This window comes from Balaenoptera acutorostrata, chromosome 2 (assembly GCF_949987535.1).
Source record: "Balaenoptera acutorostrata chromosome 2, mBalAcu1.1, whole genome shotgun sequence".
Taxonomy (NCBI): Eukaryota; Metazoa; Chordata; class Mammalia; order Artiodactyla; family Balaenopteridae; genus Balaenoptera; species Balaenoptera acutorostrata.
In genome coordinates, this window is record NC_080065.1 from 96,869,622 (window position 1) to 96,894,991 (window position 25,370).

General features: G+C 32.8%; 1 protein-coding gene across 6 annotated transcripts in view; it reads left to right on the forward strand.

Moving 5' to 3' along the window:
- Positions 1–25,370, forward strand: part of YTHDC2 (YTH N6-methyladenosine RNA binding protein C2) — an 80,720-nt gene that overhangs the window by 36,551 nt on the left and 18,799 nt on the right. For 5 of the 6 annotated variants that reach the window (XR_009007132.1, XM_057540518.1, XM_057540517.1 and 2 more), the window contains exons 18-27: positions 4,619–4,724; positions 6,187–6,306; positions 6,615–6,887; positions 9,384–9,510; positions 10,558–10,763; positions 11,118–11,313; positions 13,339–13,448; positions 14,824–15,116; positions 19,195–19,372; positions 24,771–24,974. Coding sequence is in view for 5 of the 6 variants with exons in the window: in XM_057540518.1 (XP_057396501.1) it covers positions 4,619–4,724; positions 6,187–6,306; positions 6,615–6,887; positions 9,384–9,510; positions 10,558–10,763; positions 11,118–11,313; positions 13,339–13,448; positions 14,824–15,116; positions 19,195–19,372; positions 24,771–24,974 (1,813 nt within the window). In the remaining variant the exon portion in view is untranslated. The remainder of the gene's footprint in view (positions 1–4,618; positions 4,725–6,186; positions 6,307–6,614; positions 6,888–9,383; positions 9,511–10,557; positions 10,764–11,117; positions 11,314–13,338; positions 13,449–14,823; positions 15,117–19,194; positions 19,373–24,770; positions 24,975–25,370) is intronic. The other variant, XM_057540519.1, reaches the window with a different exon arrangement.

Here is a 25,370-nt window from a genome sequence, read left to right on the forward strand (position 1 = left end):
ATGTATCTAGTATTTTCTTGTTCTAAAAAATATCTGTGCATGTGTATGTTTGCATGTATATTTAGACACACATATGTTGTCAAGGCTGAGATAACCATTACAAAACAATGATTGTTGACTCTGAGAAGGAGGATTTGTGGGGCTCTTGGAGGAAGGAGACTTAATTTTTATTTTATATTTTTTGTATTTTTTGTATTTCGGTTATTTACTTTAGCACATACTTGCATTACTTTTTCATTTTTAAAAAGGCAAGATTAAAAAGAGTCATATTTTTCAGTAATTATTTGACTGATTTTTCTTGCATTTTAACTAACAAGAAAACATCAGATACTGACTTTAAGAGTGCTGCCTACTGAAGACGGTGGATACATTGATTTCTGTACTTTTTAACTTCATAGAATGCTCTTTGTTGTTGTTATTTGTTGTTGTTATTGTGTCAGTTGTCTTCTTATGACAAGTGTGGCTTGGCACATTGAGCTGGACTTACACCATGTTAATAGTATATTATCAGGGATAAAAATCAGAAATTATGGAAATTTTCTTTGTCATCTTTTTCAACAGATGTTTTTTGGCAGCCTTCACTGTGCAAGTGTTAGGGATGCAATGATGAATAAACTATGGTCTGATGGGTAAAGTTTGAGATGGGGAAATGTTGCAGTCCATCTTGGAATCCAATAAATTAAGCAATTTTAATACTATGTGATCTGCACTGTAACTGGATAATGCTTCTAGAGGAGTTAAGATAGAATCTGAGACAAATATGATTAAATAGGTAATTTGGGAAGGCATTTCTGGCAGAGGGAAAACATTCACAGAGGCCTAAAGGCAAGAGTGACAAAGAAAGTTGTTTGGATGGAGTTTAGTTTAGAGGAGAATAATGAAAAATGAGTGGAAAGAGGTAAGTTGCAGACTGGTCCTTTAGGACCATTTTGTATTTTCTCTCTCTTCTTTTTCTTCTTAATAACATAGTTATAGTATTCTTTCACCTTTTTGAGGAATGAATAGGTAGAGACAAAAATGATGGTAGGAGGACCCCAGTAGGAGACTCTTTTCATTAATCCTGTCATTTACAATAAGGGAGAGATGAGAGTAGCCTGAATTATTATAGTGGTGGTTGAAATAAAGAGAAATATAGGCATACCTCCCCTTACTGCACTTCTCAGATACTGAATTTTTTACAAATTGAAGGTTTATGGCAATCTTGTGCACCCCGTGTTCAACAAGTCTATCAGCACTATTTTTCCAACAGCATGGCTCATTTCTTGTCTCTGTGTCACATTTTGGTAATTCTTGAAATATTTCAAACTTTTTCATTATTATTATATTTGTTATGGTGATCTCTGATCAGTGGTCTTTGATGTTATTATTGTAATTGTTTTGGGGTACCACGAACTGTGCTCGTATAAGAAGGCAAACTTAATCCATAAATATTGTGTGTGTTCTGACTGCTCCACCAATCAGCCATTCCCCATCTCTCTCCTTCTTCTTGGGCTTCCCTATTTCCTGAGACACAGTACTGAAATTAGGCCAATGAATAACCCTACAACGGCACCTAAGTGTTCAAGTAAAAGGAAGAGTCGCACTTCTCTCACTTTAAATCAAAAGCTAGAAGTGAATAAGCTTAGTGAGGAGGGGATGTCAAAAAGTAGGACAGGCTGAAAGCTAGTCCTCTTAGCACCAGTTAACCAGGTTGTGAATGTGGAGGAAAAGTTCTTGAATGAAATAAAAAGTGCTACTCCATTGAACACATGAATGATAAGAAATCGAAACAGCCTTATCGCTGATGTGGAGAAAGTTTTAGTGGTCTGGAAAGAAGATCACAACATTCCCTCAAGCCAAAGCCTAATCCAGAGCAAGGTTCTAACTCTCTTCAATTCTGTGAAGGCTAAGAGAGGTGAGGAAGCTGCAGAAGAAAAGTTTGAAGCTAGCAGAGGTTATTCCATGGGGTTTAAGGACAGAAGCCAACTCCATAACATAAAAGTGGAGGTGAAGTAGCAAGTGCTGATGTAGAAGCTGCAGCAAGTTATCCAGAAGATTTAGCTAAGGTAATGAGGGTGGCTACACTAAACAGATTTTCCTTGGAAAACAGCCATTTCTTGGAAGAAAATGCCACCTAGGGCAGGCTGACTCTCTTGTTAGGGGCTAATGCAAGTGGTGACTTGAAGTTGAAGCCAGTGCTCATTAACCATTTTAAAAGTCCTAAGGTCCTTAAGAATTATGTTAAATTTACTCTGCCTATGCTTTATAAATGGAACAGCAAAGCCTGGATGACAGCACATTTGTTTACAACATGGTTTACTGACTATTTTAAGCCCACTGTTGAGGCCTGCTGCTCAGAAAAAGTGACTCCTTTCAAAATACTACTGCTCATTGACAATGCACCTGGTCACCCAAGAACTCTAATGGAGATGCGCAACGAGATTAATATTGTTTTCTTGCCTGCTAACACAACATTCATTCTTCAGCCCATAGATCAAAGAGTAACTTCAGCTTTCAAGTCTTATTTGTTAAGAAACACATTTTGTAAGGTTATAATTGCCATAAATAGTGATTCCTCTGATGGATCTGGGCAAAGTAAATTGAAAACCTTCTAGAAAGGATTCACCACTCTAGATGCCATTAGGAACATTTGTGATTCATGGGGAGACGTCAAAATATCAACATTAACAGGAGTTTGGAAGAAGTTGACTCCAAGCCTCATGGATAACTTTGAGGGAGGAAGTAACTGCAGATGTGGTGGAAATAGCAGGAGAACTAGAATTAGAAGCAGAGCCTGAAGATGTGACTAAATTGCTGCAATCACATGATGAAACTTTAACAGATGAGGAGTTGCTTTTTATGGATGAGCAAAGAAAGTGGTTTCTTCAGATAGAATCTACTCCTGGTCAAGATGCTGTAAAGATTGTTGAAATGACAACAAAGGATTATATTACATAAACTTAGTTGATAAAGCAGCAGCAGGGTTTGAGAGAATTGACTCTGATTTTGAAAGAAGTTCTGTGGGTAAAATGCTATCCATCCAACAGCATGGCATGCTTCAGGGAAATAGTTTATGACAGGAAGAGGCCGTTGATGTGGTAAACTTCATTATTGTCTTATTTTAACAAATTGCCACAGCCTGCAGCCTGCAGCTGGTCAGTCAGCAGCCATCAACACTGAGGCATGACTCTCCACCAGCAAAGAGGCTGTGACTTAGAAGTCTCAAATGATGGCTAGCGTTTTTTAATAATAAAGTATTTTTAAAATTAAGGTATGCACATTGTTTATTTAGACATAATTCTATTGCACGCTTAATGTACTCCAGTATAGTGTAAACATAACTTTTCTGTGTACTAGGAAACCAAAACATTCTTGTGATTCACTTTATTGCAATGTTTGCTTTATTGCCATGGTCTGGAACCGAACCTGAAATATCTCTGAGGTGTGCCTGTGAGTAACTAATTCAAGAGATATTCAGGAGAGTAATATTGGTGATTGTATGTCCAGGGGGTGGGGGGTAAGTAATAGAGTGGAATGAAGGATGTCTTACAGGTTTCTACGAAAATTTTGTGGATGGTGGTGCTATTATTGGGGAAAATGTGAAGTGTGGTTATGTGGGGAGAATTAATTTTTGGTTGTGTTGTTTGAGTTGACTGTGGAAAATCCAAGTGGAGCTAAGAGCCTTCTGAAATACAGGTCTAGAATTAGGATAAGAAGACCTAGATGGATGGAATTTGAAGTTAGGATTATTAATATCACTTGAGAGAGAGCAGAATAAGGAGAGCAGAGGGCTAAGGTCTGACCTCAGAGGAACATCAACATTTAAGGACTGGGAAGGATAGAAATCTTTCAGAGGAGGCTGGATAGGTGGGAAAGCTAATGGGTATGTAGTGAGGGAAATATTTGTTGAAGGAAGGAATGGTCCAACAATGTCAGATTTTCTAACTTGTATCACACTGTGTTATAGTTAGGTTTGTCTCTTTGGATTATGAGCTTTGTGAGGATACGTAGGGATATTTCTGTGTCTCTGTCACTTGGCATATTCAGCCTTGCTATTAGCTGATACAGGGACTTTGGATGAAATTAAAAGTGCTTTTCCTCAAGATGTATTTCTAGTGCTTTCCAGAAAATTATGCAAGTCTCTATGACCGTGGGGTAAATGACACTCCCTTAGAGTTGTGTAATGCATAACTTCCACAACTCTGTGTTTAGTGGGCCTAAACACAGTGCTTAGTATCAGCTCTGTAAAACTGATTAAATTTAAATTACCATATATTTATTCATGCCTTATTTTTTACTCACTTTTATTTTTTGTGTGTGTGTATATATATATATATATATATATATATATATATATATATATATGGTATGTAAATTTTTACCATTGTCTTAGAAGTATTACTTGTCAGGTAGTATTACTTGTCATTCATGAATCTCACTTTATAAATGAAATAATTGAGTCCCACAAATGTGAAGTACCTTTTCAAAGGTTAGGGGATCAGTATCAGAGTAGAGGTTCAGACTCAGATGTCCTGATACTGGTTCATTGTTCTGTCTCCTAAATCATATTGCTTTTACAGTTTCCTTATTATAGTCTTTATTCCTTGTTTGAACCTAAAGTTTGTGTTTTAATTTTAAGGGCAGGGCGATGCAGACCTGGAATTTGTTTCCGGCTGTTCAGTAGACTTCGATTCCAGAATATGTTGGAATTTCAGACTCCAGAACTTTTGAGAATGCCATTACAGGTGGAAATTTACTTAACTCTATCTAAAAGGCTATTCTTTGTGGGTGAGGGAGGAGAGGGACCATTTCAACTTATACTGATTGGGCTTTTAAAAAATCAATTTATAAAATAAAATTATAAAATATATATTATGGAGCGTGGTTATATATAACTAATATTTTTTTCTGTATAAGAAAATTTAACTCAAAAGCCTCCAAAATTTAAAAGAATTACTTGAGTGCATTTGAATTTTAGTATGGTTTATAGATATATTGTTTTTTTAATATAACATTCTAGGAGTCTGTCAACCACATGAGTGTTCACCTTTTAAATTCTCAATGAGAAGTAGAAAACAAATCATTTAAAGTACAAAAGATAATACCAAAATCTCAGTTTAAGATGCTGAGCTTACCTTGGTAGTTTTGGAATTGAGTTCACTGAGATTTCCTGGCCTGTATGAATGGTTTTCCTTTTGGTTTTCTGACTTCATGGAACAGCCAAACACTATGTACTTTCTAGGGAAAACTATCATAAGTGCATTAATTTGATTCTCTGGTGTGCTGAGCTAGATGCTGGCTTCCAAACCTTAAAGAGACACTGGGTCATATTTTTGGCATCCAGGTACCTGGATGACTTCCCACTTCTCCATGCCTGTGTGCCATTTTCTATTCTTCTTAGGATAAAATGCAAAGTTCTTAACAAAAGCCTAAATTGTCTCTCCTGCTTGTGTCTCCAGTTTTAATTTTTTAATTCTTGCCTTTCCTCTTCTCTCTGCTCATACCAGTAGTTTCAATTTCTGAAGCACATTTTGTTTCCTTCTATCTTAGGGCCTTCATATGTGCTAACCCCTCTCCATTGAAACCGCCCCCTTATTCCTTTTCTGTTTAACTCCTAATTAATCTGTACATCTTAATTTAAGTGTCATTTCCTCAGAGAAATTGTCTTTGACTTCCCATGGCTGCCTCCTCCTACTCTTTCTTGAACTTGTGTTTATGTCTTTAGTTCCCTGTATCCTTCATAGCACTTATCCCAGTTGTAATTAAGTAGTTAATTATATAATTATTCTGTTTTTCACACACAGTGAAAATCCATGGGGGCAGTGTCTGCCTATCCTCTTCTTTTTCTCCAACTTGATACGTGGTGCCTGGCATCTAGCAAGCACTTAAATATTTGTTGAATGGATAAAAGATTCTAGAATGTAATATAAAGGGAAAAAAAAGATTTTTGGACAGTGACTGTTATTGTTATATATAAGAACTGTGTGAGGAGACATTGCCCGCAGTTGATGGAGGATGGTTATTAAAATTCTCACACTGAGGTATGAGCCCATCTTTCATAGAAAGACATTGTTCCCTCTGCTGTTCATTTTAATCAGAGACTCTACTAGTCTGTGTTGGGAAACTATAGTTCCCAGGATTTTTTAAAAAGTAAATATCAATTATAAGTGTCAGTATTTCAAAATTATTTGCTGTTCTTATTTACAGGAACTTTGTTTACATACCAAGCTCTTAGCCCCAGTTAATTGTCCTATTGCTGATTTCCTTATGAAAGCTCCTGAACCTCCACCAGCTTTAATTGTAAGAAATGCTGTGCACATGCTTAAGGTTGGTGTCTTAATAGTTTCATTTTACCTGAAATTTAAACCAATTGAGAAGATGTCTTAACTAATTTTGTACCTAAAAAAATTATCTTCATATTATGTATTTTGAATAATACTCTCGTGGTAATTATAGTAACACAGTAGGTATAGTTCATTTTTACGTAATATATTTGAAGCAAAATATATTTTTTATGAGGTACAGTAGCAAAAGAAAATTTATGTTCTTGTATCTTACTTATGGATTTTTAAGTATGTGGTTTCATTAAACAGTTTTTGGTCATGTCAAGTTCTATTTTATATCCTTTTATTTAGACAATAGATGCAATGGATGCATGGGAAGATCTCACTGAACTTGGATATCATTTGGCTGACTTGCCAGTAGAACCACATCTTGGTAAAATGGTCCTGTGTGCTGTGGTGTTAAAGTGTCTGGACCCCATCCTTACAATTGCCTGCACACTAGCCTATCGAGATCCTTTTGTCCTGCCAACGCAGGCCTCTCAAAAACGTGCAGCTATGCTTTGTAGGAAACGTTTCACTGCAGGGACTTTCAGTGACCACATGGCACTTCTCCGAGCATTCCAGGTACTATTATTGTCATTTTATTTTTGAAGTGTTGCTGGTTAAACACATTTCTAGGGTAAGTGTAACAAATTAAAAAATAGATATGATTCTGTTAATTTTGTTTCATTATAAAGTCACATTTTATTAATTGCTCAGAAAAATACCTTCCTAAACTGTTAATATGTTAAAATTATCATGTTTTTCTCTACTTTTTTCTTTCATTTTCTCAGTTTTCTCCTTGTAGAACTATGTATATGTATATTTTTATTTTTATTTATACTTATATGTATATTTCTTTTTTATAAACCCAAATTCCTTATCTTTAATCATATCTTATTTAGGAATGCTCTAAAATTTTAGTTAAGAAACATTGTATATTATTCAAAGTATATAGAACAAAACTTAGAAGAAAATTATCTTGAATTTAATATCCATTTATTGATTTTTTTAGAGTGCATTCCTTTCTTGTGTGCTCAAGACACTGTTAAGAATTTAATTTTATAAAGCAAAATCTAAAAATCACTTAAAAATTTTAAGATAATAATAGTGAAAAATTGAGGAAAGTGATAAATGGGAAAGAAAAGATAAGGATAGTGTGAGCCTGAGTAAAGGAAATGATGTATAATTTAGAAATTCAGCTATGTGGGGGAAGAATATGTTATTTCTTGAAAAGGTAGACATGTTATTTATCCTTCAATTCTCTTGAATGTAGGCTGTATCTATATATTAAAAAATTGTGTTTTTGCAGAAAGTACTCTTTTCCAGGCATACAGGATTTTTCCAATATATACAGTTAAAAAAATAATTGTAAGGTCTTTTGTGGGCATTATTGAATAGTGGTTGATGCATTGCTATTAATTTGGTCTATTAGATACCATATGTTATAGTAGATCAGTTGAGTGATTATAACTGGGGGGAGATTTGGAGTAGAATTCCTATCTATTCTTTGTTTTTTCCCCAGCTCCTTCAAAAACAGAGAAGGTAAATTACTGCTTTTGTCTTTCAGTTATATTCCAAAGCAAGAGAACTCATTTTCAAAGAGAGCTCCATTATACTACATATAGGTGATTTCTAGGAATCCCACTTTCCATTCTCAGACAGATTAGGAGGGTGGTATAAAGATTATTTTTAGAGGCCTAGAGTGGCAGGTTTCTTAGATATAAATGGTATTATGACTGCTTAATTGAAAATCTCCCATACTTCAGTGGAGGAAACTTAGCAGGCACATTTGTAAAGGTAAATATTTTTACATAGCTAGGTATTTAGGTTACCTGATATTTTGTTTTCATTGGGATTTTATAAACTCAGTTGCTTTCATAGCATTTGAGTATAAATTAAAAATGATAAATTCTATTTGGTCATAAAGTCTTAGATTTTATTTTAAAATTATTCTAAAAAATTAGATGTTATTGACATATAACATTCTATTAGTTTTAGGTGTACAACCTAATGACAGTATTTATATATATTGTGAAATGATCACCACAATAAGTCAACATCCATCACCACACATGGTTAAAAAAATTTTTCTTGTGATGAGAACTTTTAAGGTCTACTCTCTAGTCTGTTAACTAGAGTTGTGATGATTTCACAATACAAACGAATATTGAATCATTATGTTATGCACCTGAAACTAATGTTATATGTCAATTATGTCTCAATAAAAATATTTATTAAACAAATTACTCTCAGGGACTTCCCTGGCGATCCAGTGGTTAAGACTTCATGCTTCCAATGCAGGGGGTGCAGGTGCAATCCCTCATTGGAGAACTAAGATCCTACGTGCTGCTCGGTGGAGCCAAAAAAAAAAATATTTCTCTCAAATGAACTTTTTACAAAACAGAAATAGAGTCACAGATGTAGAAAACAAACTCATGGTTACCAAGGGGGAAAGAGGGAGGGGAAGGATAAATTGGGAGATTGGGATTGACATATACACACTACTATATATAAAATAGATAACTAATAAGAACCTACTGTATAGCACAGGGAACTCTACTCAGTACTCTGTAATGACCTATAGGGGAAAAGAATCTAAAAAAGTGGATATGTGTATATGTATAAGTGATTCATTTTGCTCTGCAACAGTAACTAACACAACATTGTAAATCAACTGTACTCCAATAAAAATTAATTTAAAAAATAAATGTTGATGTTGAAAAACGAAAAAAAATTACTCTCTTAGCAACTTTCCAGTATACAGTACAGTGTTTTAAACCATAGTCACCATACTATATATTACATCCCCAGGACTTATTTATTTTATAGCTCAAAGTTTGTACCTTTTGATCCCCTTCACTTATTTCATCCACCCTCCTCACTCCTCTAAGCCCCTGCCTCTTGCAACCATTAATCTGTTCTCTGTATCTATGAGTTTGTTTTTGTTTGTTTTTCATAGTCTTAGATTTTATAAAATAATTAGAAAAAGGAGAATTGACCTTGAGTGGTTATTGTAGTGATTTTCAGTTACTTTGCTTCCTAAGAAATGTATCTTGTTATGTAATTATATTTTTATAGGCATGGCAGAAAGCTCGAAGTGATGGGTGGGAGCGAGCCTTTTGTGAAAAGAATTTTCTTTCACAAGCTACTATGGAAATAATCATAGGCATGAGAACTCAGTTGCTTGGTCAACTTAGAGCATCAGGTAAAGTTTTCCTCCAAGGAACCTATTTAAACTACTGAGAGTTGCCTAGACCTTATAGTATTTCTAGTGTTAACTAATGCCATCTTATATTATTTTTATGACATTATCATGTTGTATATCTTATGTTCATGAACTGCTTTGTAGACTTCTGCATGACCTCAGCTTTTGTTTGTTGATTAAAAAAATGATATTGTAGAAGCTATAGTTGAGAAATATATGAATGCTTTTTGATACTGTTGGCAATGAGCAATTTATAATATATTTGTTGGCAAAAATCAATTTAGAGATTGTACTTGTTATATTTTATCACTATTAATAAATATTTAGCTCTATGAAAGAGAAATTACAAAAATTTAAGTAGATTGATATGAAAGCTGGCCTTTATATTTTTGGAACATAAAACAACTAGTAATCACTTGAAGGCACTTGATTTTTTTTTTTAAAGAGAATGCCAGTTTTGCTATTTCATTTTAGAATTGCTCCTTTGAATTTTTTTTTGAGTGGCATAGTACATTGAGGAAACAGAAGAAAAGTACCTGAGCCTGGATTTATGGAATAGCTGAAGTGCCAAAGTAATATAAGGAATGAACCAGAGGATTTAGAGTTGTCTCAAATATGGGGAAATATGAAGGACTTTTGAAATTCAAGCAAGAATACTTTATATTTACTTGACTTCACTTCCAGGATTAGTTTCTGTCACAACCAAGATGTTATTAATACCATTCAGCAGAATAGTTTAGGTTTTCAGCTATGATTTTAGTATGTTTCTGATAGCAGCTATGAAGAACTTTATTGCAAGAATATGTATTTGTTTTTGAAGTCCCTAACTCCTCAATGAATCTTCTGCTTACTTTAGCCTAAGCAAACTTAAACTTTCTTAGAACATTGACTCTATATTTTAAACTTTTCAGAGGAGATTTTATGAATTATTGTGGCATTTGAATCATTAAACTTGTATGGATTATACAATTTTTTGTTAAAAAACCAAATTTAAAAGTATATTTTGTGCAATAGAAAAAGTTGGTGTGGTTTCTTTCCTCTTTCTAGGTTTTGTGAGAGCACGAGGTGGTGGTGACATTCGAGATGTTAACACAAATTCTGAGAACTGGGCTGTCGTTAAAGCTGCATTGGTTGCAGGCATGTATCCTCATTTAGTCCATGTGGACAGAGAGAATGTAGTATTGACAGGGCCAAAGGAGAAAAAAGTACGATTTCATCCCACTTCAGTTCTCAGTCAACCTCAATATAAAAAGGTAAAACTTTTTGAATGCTCTTAGGCCTTGAGGTGTAACTAATCTAATTTAGATAGTTGAAGATCAATAAAAAAATGCTCCCAATGCCAACCTGCTTTAAGAAATTAATTAGTTATGTATGTATAATTCAACACTGGAACAATATTTTGGTTGAGTCTTAAAGTTGGAAGAGGTAATGTGTTAAGTAATGAGGACTTTTGTACAAACTACATGAGCAATGACTTGCTTTAATTTTTGTTTGGGTACTAATATACAACATCTATTTTGCTGAGGGACTTCGTATATTTTAAAAGTATTACCAGTAAATTAAGTGATAAATTTACTAAACATTTTTAAAATTTATTTTCCTAATAGATTCCTCCAGCTAATGGTCAAGCTGCAGCAATTCAGGCACTGCCCACAGATTGGCTTATTTATGATGAAATGACCAGAGCTCATAGAATAGCTAATATTAGATGTTGTTCAGCAGTGACACCTGTCACTGTATTGATATTTTGTGGACCAGCTAGGTTGGCAAGTAATGCTCTTCAGGAACCTTCATCTTTTCGAGGTAAATATATTATTGAAGGAAATACAAATCTATTTGAAATAAAATTTTTTCTTCTTATTAAACCAAACAAATTTTGAAATTATAAAAATTTATGTGGTTGTAGCTCCCTTTTGATGTATTAAGACTAATTAAAAATTACTGAAGTGTACCACTGTTCTTGAAATTGATTTCTAAGGTAACTTGATATTCATTTGTGCATTTTTGATTAATCTTGTTGATAGTCTGTTTTTTTCTTCCACTTGAATTTAAATGATAGTTTAACATAAAAAACAGGTAATTGATTAACTACCAAATATAAAATAGATACCTAGTGGGAAGCAGCCGCGTAGCACAGGGAAATCAGCTCCTTGCTTTGTGACCACCTAGAGGGGTGGATAGGAAGGGTGGGAGGGAGACGCAAGATGGAGGGGATATGGGGATATATGTATACATATAGCTGATTCACTTTGTTATACAGCAGAAACTAACACAACAATGTAAAGCAATTATACTCCAATAAAGATGTTAAAAAGAAAAAAAGAAGTAATTGTTTAAAGGAAATGATACCCATAAAAAAAAATCCCACTACCCTTATGCAAACCCTTTTTAATATTATACAATTTTTTCTGTATGTTTACATATTTTAGGTTATTTTACCCATACTGTTTATATTCTGCTATTTTCATTTCACAAAATATAAAAAACATTTTTAATATTTCATATTAATGGCTGGAAAATATTCTATCACATTATAGTGACATAATGCATTTGAAATGTTCCTTTATAGTCGGACATTTTGATTGTTTCCAATTTTTTGCTATTTGGTGATTCAGCAGATATTTATTGGGCAACTATTACATGTCAGTTATTGTGCTAGGAATTGAGGATATAACAGAAAACAAGATATACAAAGTATTTCTGTCTTCAGGAGTTTACATGGTAGTGGGTGTTGACATATAGCAAAAAAGTAAATAACATGCATGGTACTTTGAAGAAAATGAAGAGGGTCTCCTTAAGAGTGACCTACTTTAGAAAGGGACCTTAGACAAGTTGCTCTGAGGAGATGAGATTTAAGCTGAGCTCTAAAGTATGAGAAGAAATCAGCCATGTGAAGATGCAGAAATATGCTCTAGGTAGAAGAAGATGGCAAGGACCAAGATTCTGCACTAGGAAATGATATAGGAACAGACAGAAAGGTTGTATGATTGGGACCACAGTGATCAAGGTGAAAGTGGGATGATCTAAGGTTGAAAGAAAGGCATGGACTTGTAAGGGAAATGCAAGGGTTTTAAGAAGGGAGTAACATGGTGTGATTTATGTTCAAAAAAATCATTTTGGCTGTGAGAATGGATTGCTTGAAGGAGCAAGAACGGAAGAGAAGAGGCAAGTAGGAGGCTTTTGCAGTGGTCTTATGATAGATAATGATGGCTCAGAACTACAGTGGTGGCATCTGATATGAAAAGAAGTAGATTTAAAATTATTTTGGATGTACTAGTAACGGCTGGATTGAATGTGGGTGGTGAGTGAAAGGGAGGAATCATTAACTTTTGGGTTTTTGGCTGTGGCAGCTTGTTGAATAATTGGTGCCACTTATTTGAGATTCAGAAAGCTGGGAGGAGCAGGTTGTGTAGGGGAGAAGTCAGGGGTCCTCTTAGACATGTTAAATTTGAGATGGCTGTGGAATCCTAAGTAAGATTTTTTCTTTTGGAGTCAGTGGGTTTATTATCCATATCTGGAGCTCAGGGAAAAAGTTTGGACTAGCAATACAAATTTGGAAATCATCAGCTTGTAAATGATATTAAAAAGAAGAGGGTTCTTGACAAAATTTGAAAAATTCTGATATTTAGAATTTGAGTAGAGAAATAAACAATGGCTAGATACTGAGTTTTAATTTGTGACCTGTTGTGTTTGGAGAACTCCCCACACAAATTGTTAGTATATCAGGAGGATTTGTGTAAATGTAGAGTATCTATATTGACTTACTTTTTTGTCTGTGATATAAGATAGTAAAAGTGAAATTTTTTTCCTTTCAATATGTGTGAACAGCAGATGGTATTCCTAATGACAGTAGTGATAGTGAAATGGAAGACAGAACTACTGCTAATTTGGCAGCTTTAAAACTTGATGAGTGGCTCAATTTCAAACTAGAGCCAGAGGTAAGTTGCTTTTTAGTAATGTGATAGATTTCTTTTATTCAATTGTATGAAGTGATACACAGTGTGATGAAAATTATATCTTTAAAATTGAGCCCTTAGTATGAGAGAATACAGCTTGTTTTTCAGTTTTCATACATTCTCTGCCATATTGGGGTTTATTCTCTGTAGAGGATTTGAAAAATCTAGGTGTGGCTAAGTATTTGAGCATGGTAATATTTGAATATTTTTGTGTATATGAGAAAATATTGAGTATTGGGTACACAAGAAATCCTTTTATTTTATAAACTCTGTTTATAAGGGAAAGATGTGAGTTCATCCTGTTTTCTCTTTTCATATTTCTCTGGAGTAGGAAAGATGAATGTTTTTTTTCAAATTAAAATTTTTCTTGATAAAGCCTTCCCTTAATTCCATCTTTACTTTTAAAGATCATTCTATATCCTTTTTTGGGACAGTATCAACTGTTAAAAGTCAATACTGGCTAGGTTTACTTTTTTGCCATACATTCATTTATCACTTCAACCTACTGCAGTCTCATTTCCATTCCCATCGATCTTTCACTTCACTGAAACTGTGCTTGCCAAGGTCAATATTGTCTCCTCCAGGTTGTCAAAGCCAGCCTGCTGTCCTTGATAAATTTGACCTTTCTCTCCTATTTAGCTATTGTCCATACCCTTCTTTTTATTGATTCTGCCCTTTCCCATTTTTCTTCCTCACCCCTGTCCCAACTTCTTTGACACTAGTTTCTATGACATTACTCTTTCCTGATTCTTCTTCTATCTAGAGAGGTCATTCCTTCTTAGGTTCTTTCACTAACTCTTCTGTATGTGTTTGTGCCTTAAATGTTAGATGTTCTCTAGTAGTCTGTTCTTTACTCTGTTCTTCTGTCTCTGCACAATCTCTAAGGACCTTACCTCTGTGTGTAGATTTAGTAACTATTTATGCATTGATAACTTCCAGGTACATCTTATCTGTATCTCTAGCTTAGGCTTTTCTCTGGACCTATGAATTCAGCTGCCTTATGGACATCATCATTTGGCAGTAAAATAAAGTATGAATGGAACTAAATGTATTTTTCTTTATTTACCCGGCTGTTACTTTTCCACTATTAATCACACTCTACCACACATTGTTTACTTTCTCTCTCATTGGGCTGTTTCATCTGATTTTGGGTCTCTAGTGCCTCAAAATGGTAAATAAGAAATTTTATTTCTTTCATGCAACAAAAAGGCTGAAATTGATAGTAAATGATATGAAATGTGAAACGTGTTCTTTGGAAACAGTTTCAGACCTTAACTAATAAACAAATCGTTGTCCTGCAAGTGTGATAGATATTTTGCTTGTATCTGTTTGAACTGAAGAAACCATTTTATTATAGGCAGCCAGTTTATTGCTGCAGCTTAGAAAGAAGTGGCATAGCTTATTTTTACGCCGAATGAGAGCTCCATCCAAACCTTGGTCTCAAGTTGATGAAGCTACCATAAGAGCAATTATAGCTGTTTTAAGCACTGAAGAACAGTCTGCAGGTTTACAACAACCATCTGGGATTGGCCAAAGGCCAAGACCTATGTCTTCAGAAGAACTTCCTTTGGCATCATCTTGGAGGTCAAATAATAGTAGGAAAATTTCAGCAGATACTGAATTTTCTGCTGAGTCTACTACTGCAGAAAGGTAAATTTATAACATTTTATCAAAACGAGATATTTTCTCTAGGAAAATAGTTATTTATCATAGAATCACATGCTTTTATAATATTTAAAAATTACTTTCTTATAATCTAAGATACACAAAAAGGTCGCAGTAAAATGGGAAGAGTTTCTTACTTTCAAAAGATAATTCTTTCAAGTGTTAGATAATATTAAGGATTTCAAACTCCTGGGGTCTTGAGTTATTTAACAGGGAAATTTTTTGTCAGGAAAAGCTTAAAACGTTTAATTTCCAGAATTTACAAATTTAGGGTCTGAGAAAAAGATAGCAACATTTTTTATTATGTATTTTAGTTGATATATGTCAAGCCATATCTTTCCTAGATACCTCACAATGAGAAGCGTTGGCTGTGGCCATTTAGAAGAACAGCCTCCCCACAAGCCTTACCTAGATATTAATAACACTGACTAGTATTCCTACAGAAAAATAACTTTATTCATTCGTTCATACAGGGACACATTGAATGCCTGTTGTTCTTAGTGTGAGGGATATGGCAATGTGTAAGACAGACAAAATCTCTTTCTTCAGAGAGTTTACATTTTATTGAGGGGAGGCATACATATATTAAAAAAGTAAATAAATTTACTGTCTTGGCAAAATTTTTTAGTTTAGCTAAATTCTTTTATCCTTTCTAGCATTTGGCAATTAGATGTGATTTTTTGTTTATTATATGATTAGTAATAATAATGAGAGCTCTTATATTAAATTATTTATCCAAAAATGTATTTGGTGGTATAATAGTGGTTATAATGAATTGTTGGTCATGACTCAGAAATGTTTCTGGTTGTAAAAATATTTGTTAGAATCAAATTTAAATTTCTTTATATCAGTTAATTTTTTTTTTTTTAAACCAGGTTAGAATTGATAACAGAGACAAAATTCTTGCTTGGAATGCTAGTTTTGGCAGTATGGTAGATAGTCCCTGTGGTAAGAATATGATTTCATTGTTAAAAACAATGGAAAATAGGAACAATGGAAACATAAAAGATATGTAGTGCTTATTGTTTTTCAAGGATCAGATGGAGTATATAGTACCTGCCTTCTTTTGATCAGATTTTACTTATTTGAATGAAGCATAAAGGCATGTTATCAGTTAATACTTCAGTTAAAAAGGAATAATACATGGTGGTTTCCAAGTTCTTCATATATTGCATTTTAGGAATAATTCAACCAGTTGCTTAGAAAACCTTCTCATAATATGCGTCCCTGAACCTTTTTCTCTGATGTAGACACTGCCAAGTGAAAGGAAAATAGTAAAAAACACATTTTCTACTTAGACACGCCTCACTTTTTAAAAAGATTGTTCTAAATGTTTACTTGAACAATGATTGTTTAGAATGTGTGAATACATTTGCATAGAAATTATGTGGTAGAGTTATTTATAGACTAATCTGTAAAAAACCTGTTATATTCACAGAGACTTTTTGCACACATATGTGTCTATATACATACACACATACTACACACATACATTTTTAGGAAAAAAAACCTTCGTTTTTTTCTTTATAAAAGTAATACATACTCATTGAATAAAATTTGGAAATACAGAAGAAGAAAATCAGAATTATAAAGTGTAATATTAGTTATGCTTTAGAAACTGATTATCTTATAAATTCATTTTTCCACCTGTGATACCAGTGTCTACCATTTTCCTTTCCTTACAAGTTGTAGCCTTGCATTCTTCATTCTCTTGTCTGTTGAACAGTGAGATACAGAATTTCATCTGCTTTTAGACTTGTGGTAGCATTAATAGATAAGGCCTGGAATTGATGTAGCTTGGTGAGGAATAGAATGAGGACTCTTAGGAAGATTTATTTTTGAATGGAGAAGTCATAATCTTTCTAGGATTACTTCTTGGAGAAAAGGGATTTATAGTTAGAGTTTTCATGCTAACGTGGCAAGATATAGATTAGATAATTTCTTTTAATAAAAGCATTTTATTGAAACTATTTTTTAAAAGTTTAAGAAGCTATTTAAAAATAGAAGTTGCCCTCATCACAACTTAAAATTAAACCAATTTTTTTATTGTCATTTTCTAAATAATGACTTGCTCATTTACAGAGGATAAACATATCTTTTCTATAAGAAAAATGAGATATAAATGAGTTATCAGAACTCTTTGTTCCTCTTAAATAAAAATTTAGGTTGGAAGGGTTTACACGAATGCTTTGTTTCTACGTGCATGAAATCTTGGGGGGGAAGCCAAGTATGAGAGAAAAGCTTAGAATAGAGCACAGAGTCAAAGATCAAATTGAAAACCACAAAAGTAGACATTTAGTTCTATTGAAAACATCATTTTTATTTTAATAAGGTATTATACTCAGTTAAGTTCTGTTACCTAATTTTCAGGTAAATAAAGTACCAGGGAAAGAATGATGGAATTTTAGAGGTGTAACTTGATAATTCATTGAACGTCAATTCACGAGAGGAAAAAAACCCTGAAAAGTTGGTTTTTTACATTTATCAAGTTGTTATTAATTATTCAGATGTTTATTCATTATATATTTTTGTTAATATTTTTAGGCTTTAGCTATTTTATTTATTTGTGAACAAAATAGTATTGGATCTAAGATACTTACTGAAAGAAGCAAATTGTGGGGATAAGCTATTCTAACTTGTTTTGAAGGCAGAATAATTATAATTGCAAGACTCAGTGGAAGTTTATGTACTATTGATGACTTGGCCTTTTTTGTTTTGTTTATTTATTATAAATATTGTTAAACATAGCAAAGTAAATATGTCATGGTGAATTCCATATTTCAGATTCAGTAGTTTACCAAGATTTTCACCTATTTGCTTTATCTACCCCAATTATTTTTTTCTTGCTTCCTTTTTCTGTTTACATATTTCAAAAATCAATCTCATACATCATGTCATTTTACCCTTCCGTATTTAAGTATGCATCTCTTAAAAATAGAGGCATTTTTCCTACATAATCAAAATCCAATTATCAGTCCCAATAAAATAATCATTTCCCCAATTCTCAAACTATAGATTTATTTGAAACAACATCTAGGGAGGACTCATGCATTGTATTAGCGTGTCTTGTTTCTTGAATCTCTTGTGATCTAGAGCAGTTAGTTCCTCTGTTGACTTTTTTTAGGGAACGAGGTCAGTGGTATTAGATGTACCACATTCTGTATTTGTCTCTTTTTATTGCTATACCCTATGTATTTCATGGAAACTGGTGGTTAGCTCTCAGGGCTTGATTAGATCCAGTGTTTTGGCAAGAATATTTTATAGGTAGTGCTATGAACTTTATATTGCACTACTTTAGGAAGCACTTAATGTCTTTTTTTATAATGTCTGGTTGTTCCACTAAGATGTATACTTTTTAAAAAATTATAAAATTCCTGACTGCCGTTTTTGCTGCATTTATTGATAGAATTTTAAAACAGAAGAATCTTAGCATTAATCCCTTTATCTAACAGTTAAGGAAATTAAAGCTCAGATAAATTAAGACTTGCCCAGGATCACCTGCCTCGTTAGTTGTAAATTTAGTACTGTCCTAAAAATCTTCTGACTCTAGTCCAGTCTTATTTCCACTTTACCATACTGTAATTTTTAGTATGCTTTTGAAATCTATTGTATTTGGCTTTACGATAATATATGAAAGTGGAACGGAAGTGGAGTCGGTGATATTCTAGTAAAGGCCATTAGCACAGATATATTTAATTAATTTTATAATGTTAAAAGACATTAAATGTCAATATAAGACATTATAATTGTTAAGGACTTCTCCTAGACTGACATTAAAAGAGATTAGGAGTTTTGTAAGGGAATAATACTTGGGTATTTAATATTAAGTTAAAGATTTTTGTAGGTTGTTTTAAATGTATTTTTGTATTGTTTTAAATGTTGTTTTTGTAAGTATATCGTAATAGTACAACTCCTTCATCTAAATGTAATTGAAGAATGAAATTGCCTTTTTAAATACTATTCCATAAATCAAAGTGTCATTGGAACTTTGGTTTGAAATGGACTCTGCTTTGTATTATGAACTTATGTATAACTGATCTTTGCTTCCTCATTTTCACTCAAGAGTATTGATGGAATCTCCATCTCCAGCACTGCACCCACCTCAGAAGTACAAAGATAGAGGAATTTTACATCCTAAACGAAGCACTGATGACAGGTCAGATCAGTCTTCTGTGAAATCTACAGACAGCAATAGTTATCCAAGTCCTTGTGCTAGTCCTTCTTCTCCATCCTCAGGAAAGGTAGAGTATCAAGGATTTGTAGCAAATCTGATGTTACATATTTAAACAAAATTATAAAATAATTCTGTTTTTAAGTTATTAATCATGGCCTCTGTTCTAGATATAAATAGAAGCTGACAAACTGAGTAAATTTTTTAGTTTTTTCCTGCTTGCCAAGTATTTTGGGTTATTATCATCTTGGGGTGTTTTAAACCTAATAGGTCATTCACTGATGGCATGTAGCTAGGCAGTTCATGATTTCCTTTCTGTATCTTTAGAACCTTTTTTTGTTAAAAACAAATGACAAGAAGATTTTCTTAAATTAATTTTGGTTTATACCTTCAGAATTAAGAACAATAGTTTCTTTCAATTCTTAATCTCTCCAATTCAATGGTTATATTAAAAAATACAAGACTGGATGGGGTTAGGAAGATAGGAAATGTTGATAAAGAATTGAGAACTATGTATCTTTTAAAAAATTTGTAATACGAATGATTTCAAATGTTTAGAATATGTTTACTTTTACTTTCCTGCATTGTTAGTACCTGAGTATTTGATTAGTGTTCGTTAGCTATATGATGTGGTTCTGGTGAAAATGTCTGCTGAAATACTCTTGTTAAATAAGAGGAAAAGAAATGTTTTTAAAGATTTGCATTCTTAGGTTTTAAGATTTTTTTGTTTTTTGTTTTTAATTTTAAAGTGCCTTTATTAAGGCATAATTTACACAATAAAATTCACCAATTTAAACTGTACAATTGAGTGAATTTTGACAAATGTATACAATCATATAACTGTACTATAGTCATGTAGAGAACATGCCCATCACCCCTAGATTCTGGCAACCACTAAACTGCTCTTTGTTCTGAGAGTTTTTTTTTTTGGAACTTCCTGTAATGGAATGTATATAGATCTTTATTACCGGCTATTTCACTTTTGAAATTCATCTGTATTATTGAGTGTATTATTAGTTTATTACTTTTTATTGCTGAGTAGTATTCCATTGCATGGATATACCACAGTACGTTTATCTGTTTACCATTGATGGACATTTGGATCATTTCTACTTTTTGACTATTATGAATAATATTCAGGTACAAATCTTTATGTATAGATATGTTTTCTAATCTTGGGTACATACCCAGGAGTAGGTTTGTTGGGTTGTATGGTAAGTGTAACTTTACAAGAAACTACTCAACTGTTTTCCGAAATATCTGTACTATTTTCTATTCCCTTCAATAATCTATGAGAATTCCATTTGTTCAGTATTCTTAACAATACTTAACATTACTAGTCTCTTAATTTTAGCCATTCTCGTGGGTATATAGTGATACTACACTGTAGTTTTAATTTGCATTTCCCCAATGACTAAGGAGTTGAGCATAATTTCATGTGCTTTTTTGCCATTTCTGAATCTTCTTTGGTGAAATATCTGTTCATATTTTGTTAACCTCTTTACATTGTTTATTGGTTGTCTTTTTTTATTTAGTTATAAGAGTTTCTTAGTATTCTGGATACAAGTCTTAATTTTATGTTTTGAACATTTTTTCTAATAGTCTGTGCTTGCATTTACATTTTCTTAATGGTGTCTTTTTTTTTTTTCTCATGTAACGCATCACTTTATTTATTTATTTATGAGTGTTTTTTTATTTTTTATTGAGGTATGCTTGATTTACAATAGTATATTAGTTTTAGGTGTACAACATAGTGATTCAATATTTTTATAGATCATACTCCACTTAAAGTTGTTACAAAATAATGGCTGTATTTCCCTGTGCTGTACAATGTATCCTTGTTGCTTATTTACTTTATTTTATTTTTTATATTTTTAATTTAATTTTTATTATATGTTGGAGTATAGTTGATTTACAATATTGTATCAGTTTCAGGTGTACAGCAAAGTGATTCAGTTGTCTTTTAAAGAACAAATATTGATGGAAATCCATTTAATCTATTTTTTTCTATTTTGGTTTCATCTGTTTTTTGTATTAGGGTTCATATTTTTGGTGTCCTAAGAAGTCCTTGCCTAACCCAAGATTTTCTCATGTGCTTTCTTCTAGAGATTTTACAGTTGGAACTTTTACATGTATTGATAGGTATATGATCTATTTCATATACCTAGAATTAATTAATTTCAAGTTAATTTTTGTTTATTATATGGGTGGGTGAACGATAAGTTTTTGGTGTTTGCCTATACAGTTGTTCCAGAACCATCTGTTGAAAAGATCTTTGTTTCATTGAATTACCTTGGCACCTTTGTCAAGAATCAATTGACCGTAAATATGTTTTCTACTTATTGGACTCTATTCTATTTCATTGATCTGCATACTTCTCCTTTGCCAGTGCTACAGTGACTTGATTATGTAATAGCTTCATAGTAAGTCTTGAAATCAGTTAATGATTTTTCTCCGACTTTGTTCTTCTTTTGCAAAATTGTTTTGGCTCTTCTACAATCTTTGTGCTTTTGTATAAACTTAGAAGAAGCTTGTCAATTTCTACAGAAAATTTTTTTGGTATTTTGAGTGGAATTGCATTAAATCTATAGGTCAACTTGAAAATCTACAATTAGCAATTTTTAGTCTTCCAATCCATAAGCATATCTGCATTTATTTAGATATTCTTTAATTTCTCTCAACAGTGTTTTGTAAATTTCAGAGTTCATATATTACAGTTTTTTTGTTACAGTTACTCCTAAATATTTTATCTTTTTGATGCTGTTGTTTTTTTTAAATTTTAAGTTTCAGTTCATTGGTAGCATATAGAAATACATTTGATTTTTGTATATTTATCCTATATCCTATGACCTTACTTCACTTATTAATTCTATTAGCTTTTTATGTAGATTTCTCAGGATTTTCTACATGGACAATCATGCTGTTAATAAAGGTAGTTTTACTTTTTTCCTTTCCAAAGTGAACGCCGTTTATTTCTTTTCTTGCCTTATATCTATGGCTAGAACCTCCAATAAAATATTTAATAAAGATGTTGAGAGCCCTCCTCTTTGTCTTGACCTTAGAAGGTAAGCCTTAAGTCTTTCACCATTTAGTGGGATGTTTTCTTTTGGATCTAGTTTGCTAAGAAGGTTTGTTAGGAATAAGCATTGAATTATACTCAGTGCTCTTTTTTTTTTACATCTATTGAAATGATAACACAATTCTTTTTTTTTTTTGGTCTGTTAATATATTGGATTTCATTGATTGATTTTCTAATGTTTATACCTCTCTTGATCATAATGTATTATCCTTTTAAAATATTGCTAGATTTGTTTTTGTTCAATCAAAAATTTTGTTAAATGAGGGATCTTTATTTATGAGAGATATTATTCTCTAGTTATCTTTTCTTGTGTTATCTTTGGATGGTTTTGGTTTCAGAGTAATGCTGTCCTCTTAAAGATTAGTTGGGAAGTGTTCCTTCTACTTCAATTTTTTGGAAGAGATGTATAGATTTGGTATTATTTCTAACTTAAATGTTTGATAGAATTCACTAGTTAGTCATTTTTACCTTACCCTAATGTATCTTGAATCAGTATTATGCCCTTTCAGTTACAGTTTGAGAACCTTGCAACAGTGTACTTTTATTTTACCCTTCAATCCTTATGTTATTGGTTTCATACATTTTTTTTCAACATATGTTATAAATGCCACAATGTATTGTTTTTTACTTACATAGTCAATTATCTTTTTATCAAAAGTCAGGAAAATGTCCTTTATATTTACTCAATATTTACAGTTTCCTGTGCTTTTTATTCTTTTGTGCTGACACGAATTTCTGTCTTGGATCATATTCTTCTGGCTGAAAACCTTCTTTTAACATTTCTTTAAGTACAGATCTGCAGGAAATGAATTCTTCTAGCTTTTGTTTACATAGTTTCTCATGGGATGTCTACTATCATTCTTATCTTTCTTTCTCCATACATAATTTGTCTTTTTTTCCCTAGCTGCTTTTAAGATTTTCTTTTTCTCACTGGTTTTCAGCAATTTGATTTTGATATGATTCGGTCTGGTTCTCTTTATATTTCTTCTTTAATCTGTATATTTATAGTTTCCATCAATTTTGGGAAATTTAATACCATTATTTTTCATATATTTTTTATATCTCACCTCTCCCCCTTCTCTGGAACTCTAGATATACAAACGTAAGACTACTTGATATTGTTCCACGGGTCACTGATATTCTCTTCATTTTTTTCAGTTGCTTTTGTCTCTTTGCTTCATTTGAGATCATTTCTATTGCTACATCTTTAAAGTCACTGATTTTTTTATTTGTAGTGTCTAATCTTATGTGCATTCTTTTTAGTGTATTTTTACTTCAAATATTATATTTTCATCTTCAGAACTTCCTTTGGGTCTTTAAAAAAATACCTTCTATTTCCCCACTCATCACATTTATGTTTCCTCCACCTTCTTGAACATAGCACATAGATTTAGGATAACTGCTTTAAATTCTTATCTCCTAATTTCATCATCTGTCAGATCTCACTCTGTTCCTGTTGATTAATTTTTTTCTGGTTGTGTGTCATATTCTCCTGTTGTTTGCATTCCTTAAAATTTTGTTTGGCTGCTAGATTTTTGTTGTTTCTTTAAATAGTGTTAGACATTTTTCTGATACACAGTTAAGTTAGTTGCAATCAGTGTAATCCTTTCGGGATTTGCTTTTAAGCAGTGTTAGGGTGGATCCAGGGCAGTTTTTATTCTGGTACTAATTTAGTTCCAGTACTAAGGTATGATCCTTCTGTGGGCTAATGCACTATGTATTACAAGTTCTTTCTCTTCTGTCTGGAATAAGATGAAATATTCCCAACCATGTGTGAGCTCTAAGAACTATTTTGCTTTGGATCTTTCCTGGCCTCAGGTCATTTTTTCTTACCTAAGTGCAGGTCACTACTTAGCCAAAAACTTGTGGGAACCCCTTCTGCAGTTCCCCGGGAGTTCTCTTCCTATGAAGCTTCCTTCTATATAGTACACTGCCATGGAAAATCTAGTTACCTTGGCCTCTAAACTCTAAGGTCTATGTCTGCAATTCAGTGAGACCATTGGATTCTGTTTGTGTTTCACTTCCTGCATTGTTGCCTGGAAACTGTATCCAGGCAGTAAGCTGGAGCAATTTTTGTTTTGTTTTCAGACTTTGCAAGTTTATTAAAATATTTTCTGAAAGTACATTTGGAGTGTAAATCAAAGTTGGCAAACCAGGATCCTTTCTTGATAAGGGATTTTGAATACTCTGAAAATGAGTACTTGGTTTTGGCTCTTTAACCTCATTTTGATTGAGCCTTGTGTAGGTTTTCAGGCATGATAGAGCTATTTGCATTTGTTGACTATTTGGTAAAATATTTTGGTTTATATATTTATGAAGATGTTTAATGGAAGTCTATTGATTTTGAAAGGTCAAATTACCTTTCAAGAATTTATACTTTCTTTTTTAGGGCTCAAAATCTCCTTCACCAAGACCAAACATGCCTATTCGATACTTCATAATGAAGAGTAGCAATCTGAGAAACCTTGAAATTTCTCAACAGAAGGGTATCTGGTCTACAACCCCTAGTAATGAGCAGAAGCTAAACCGAGCCTTTTGGGAAAGCAGCATGGTTTACTTGGTATTTTCTGTTCAAGGATCTGGACATTTCCAGGTGAGCCATCCTGAAGCAGTAAAAGGGCATTGTTATGTCTGCAGATTAGATCATTTAAATCATGGAGGTTATAAAGAAGCTGGCTTTTTATTGCATTGGAATGCAAGAATGCATTGTGCTTGACGGAGGATGAGGAATATATTGCACCTCTTCAAAGGAATGATGTATAGGGATCCCTTTGCTTTTGCCTTGTTTTACCAGAGCCTTTCCAGATAAACAATTTTTCCTTCTGAGACAACTTTAGATTTACTGTTTCTCAGGTGGATTAAAAGTAATGAGAAGCGTGACTTTTTGATAAAATGTTTATTTTAAATAGGCCAAAGAGGTTAGTTTTGACTGTCAGGAAACTGAGTGTGTTTCTTAACCCATCTTTACTTGATGTATATCTGAATTTAT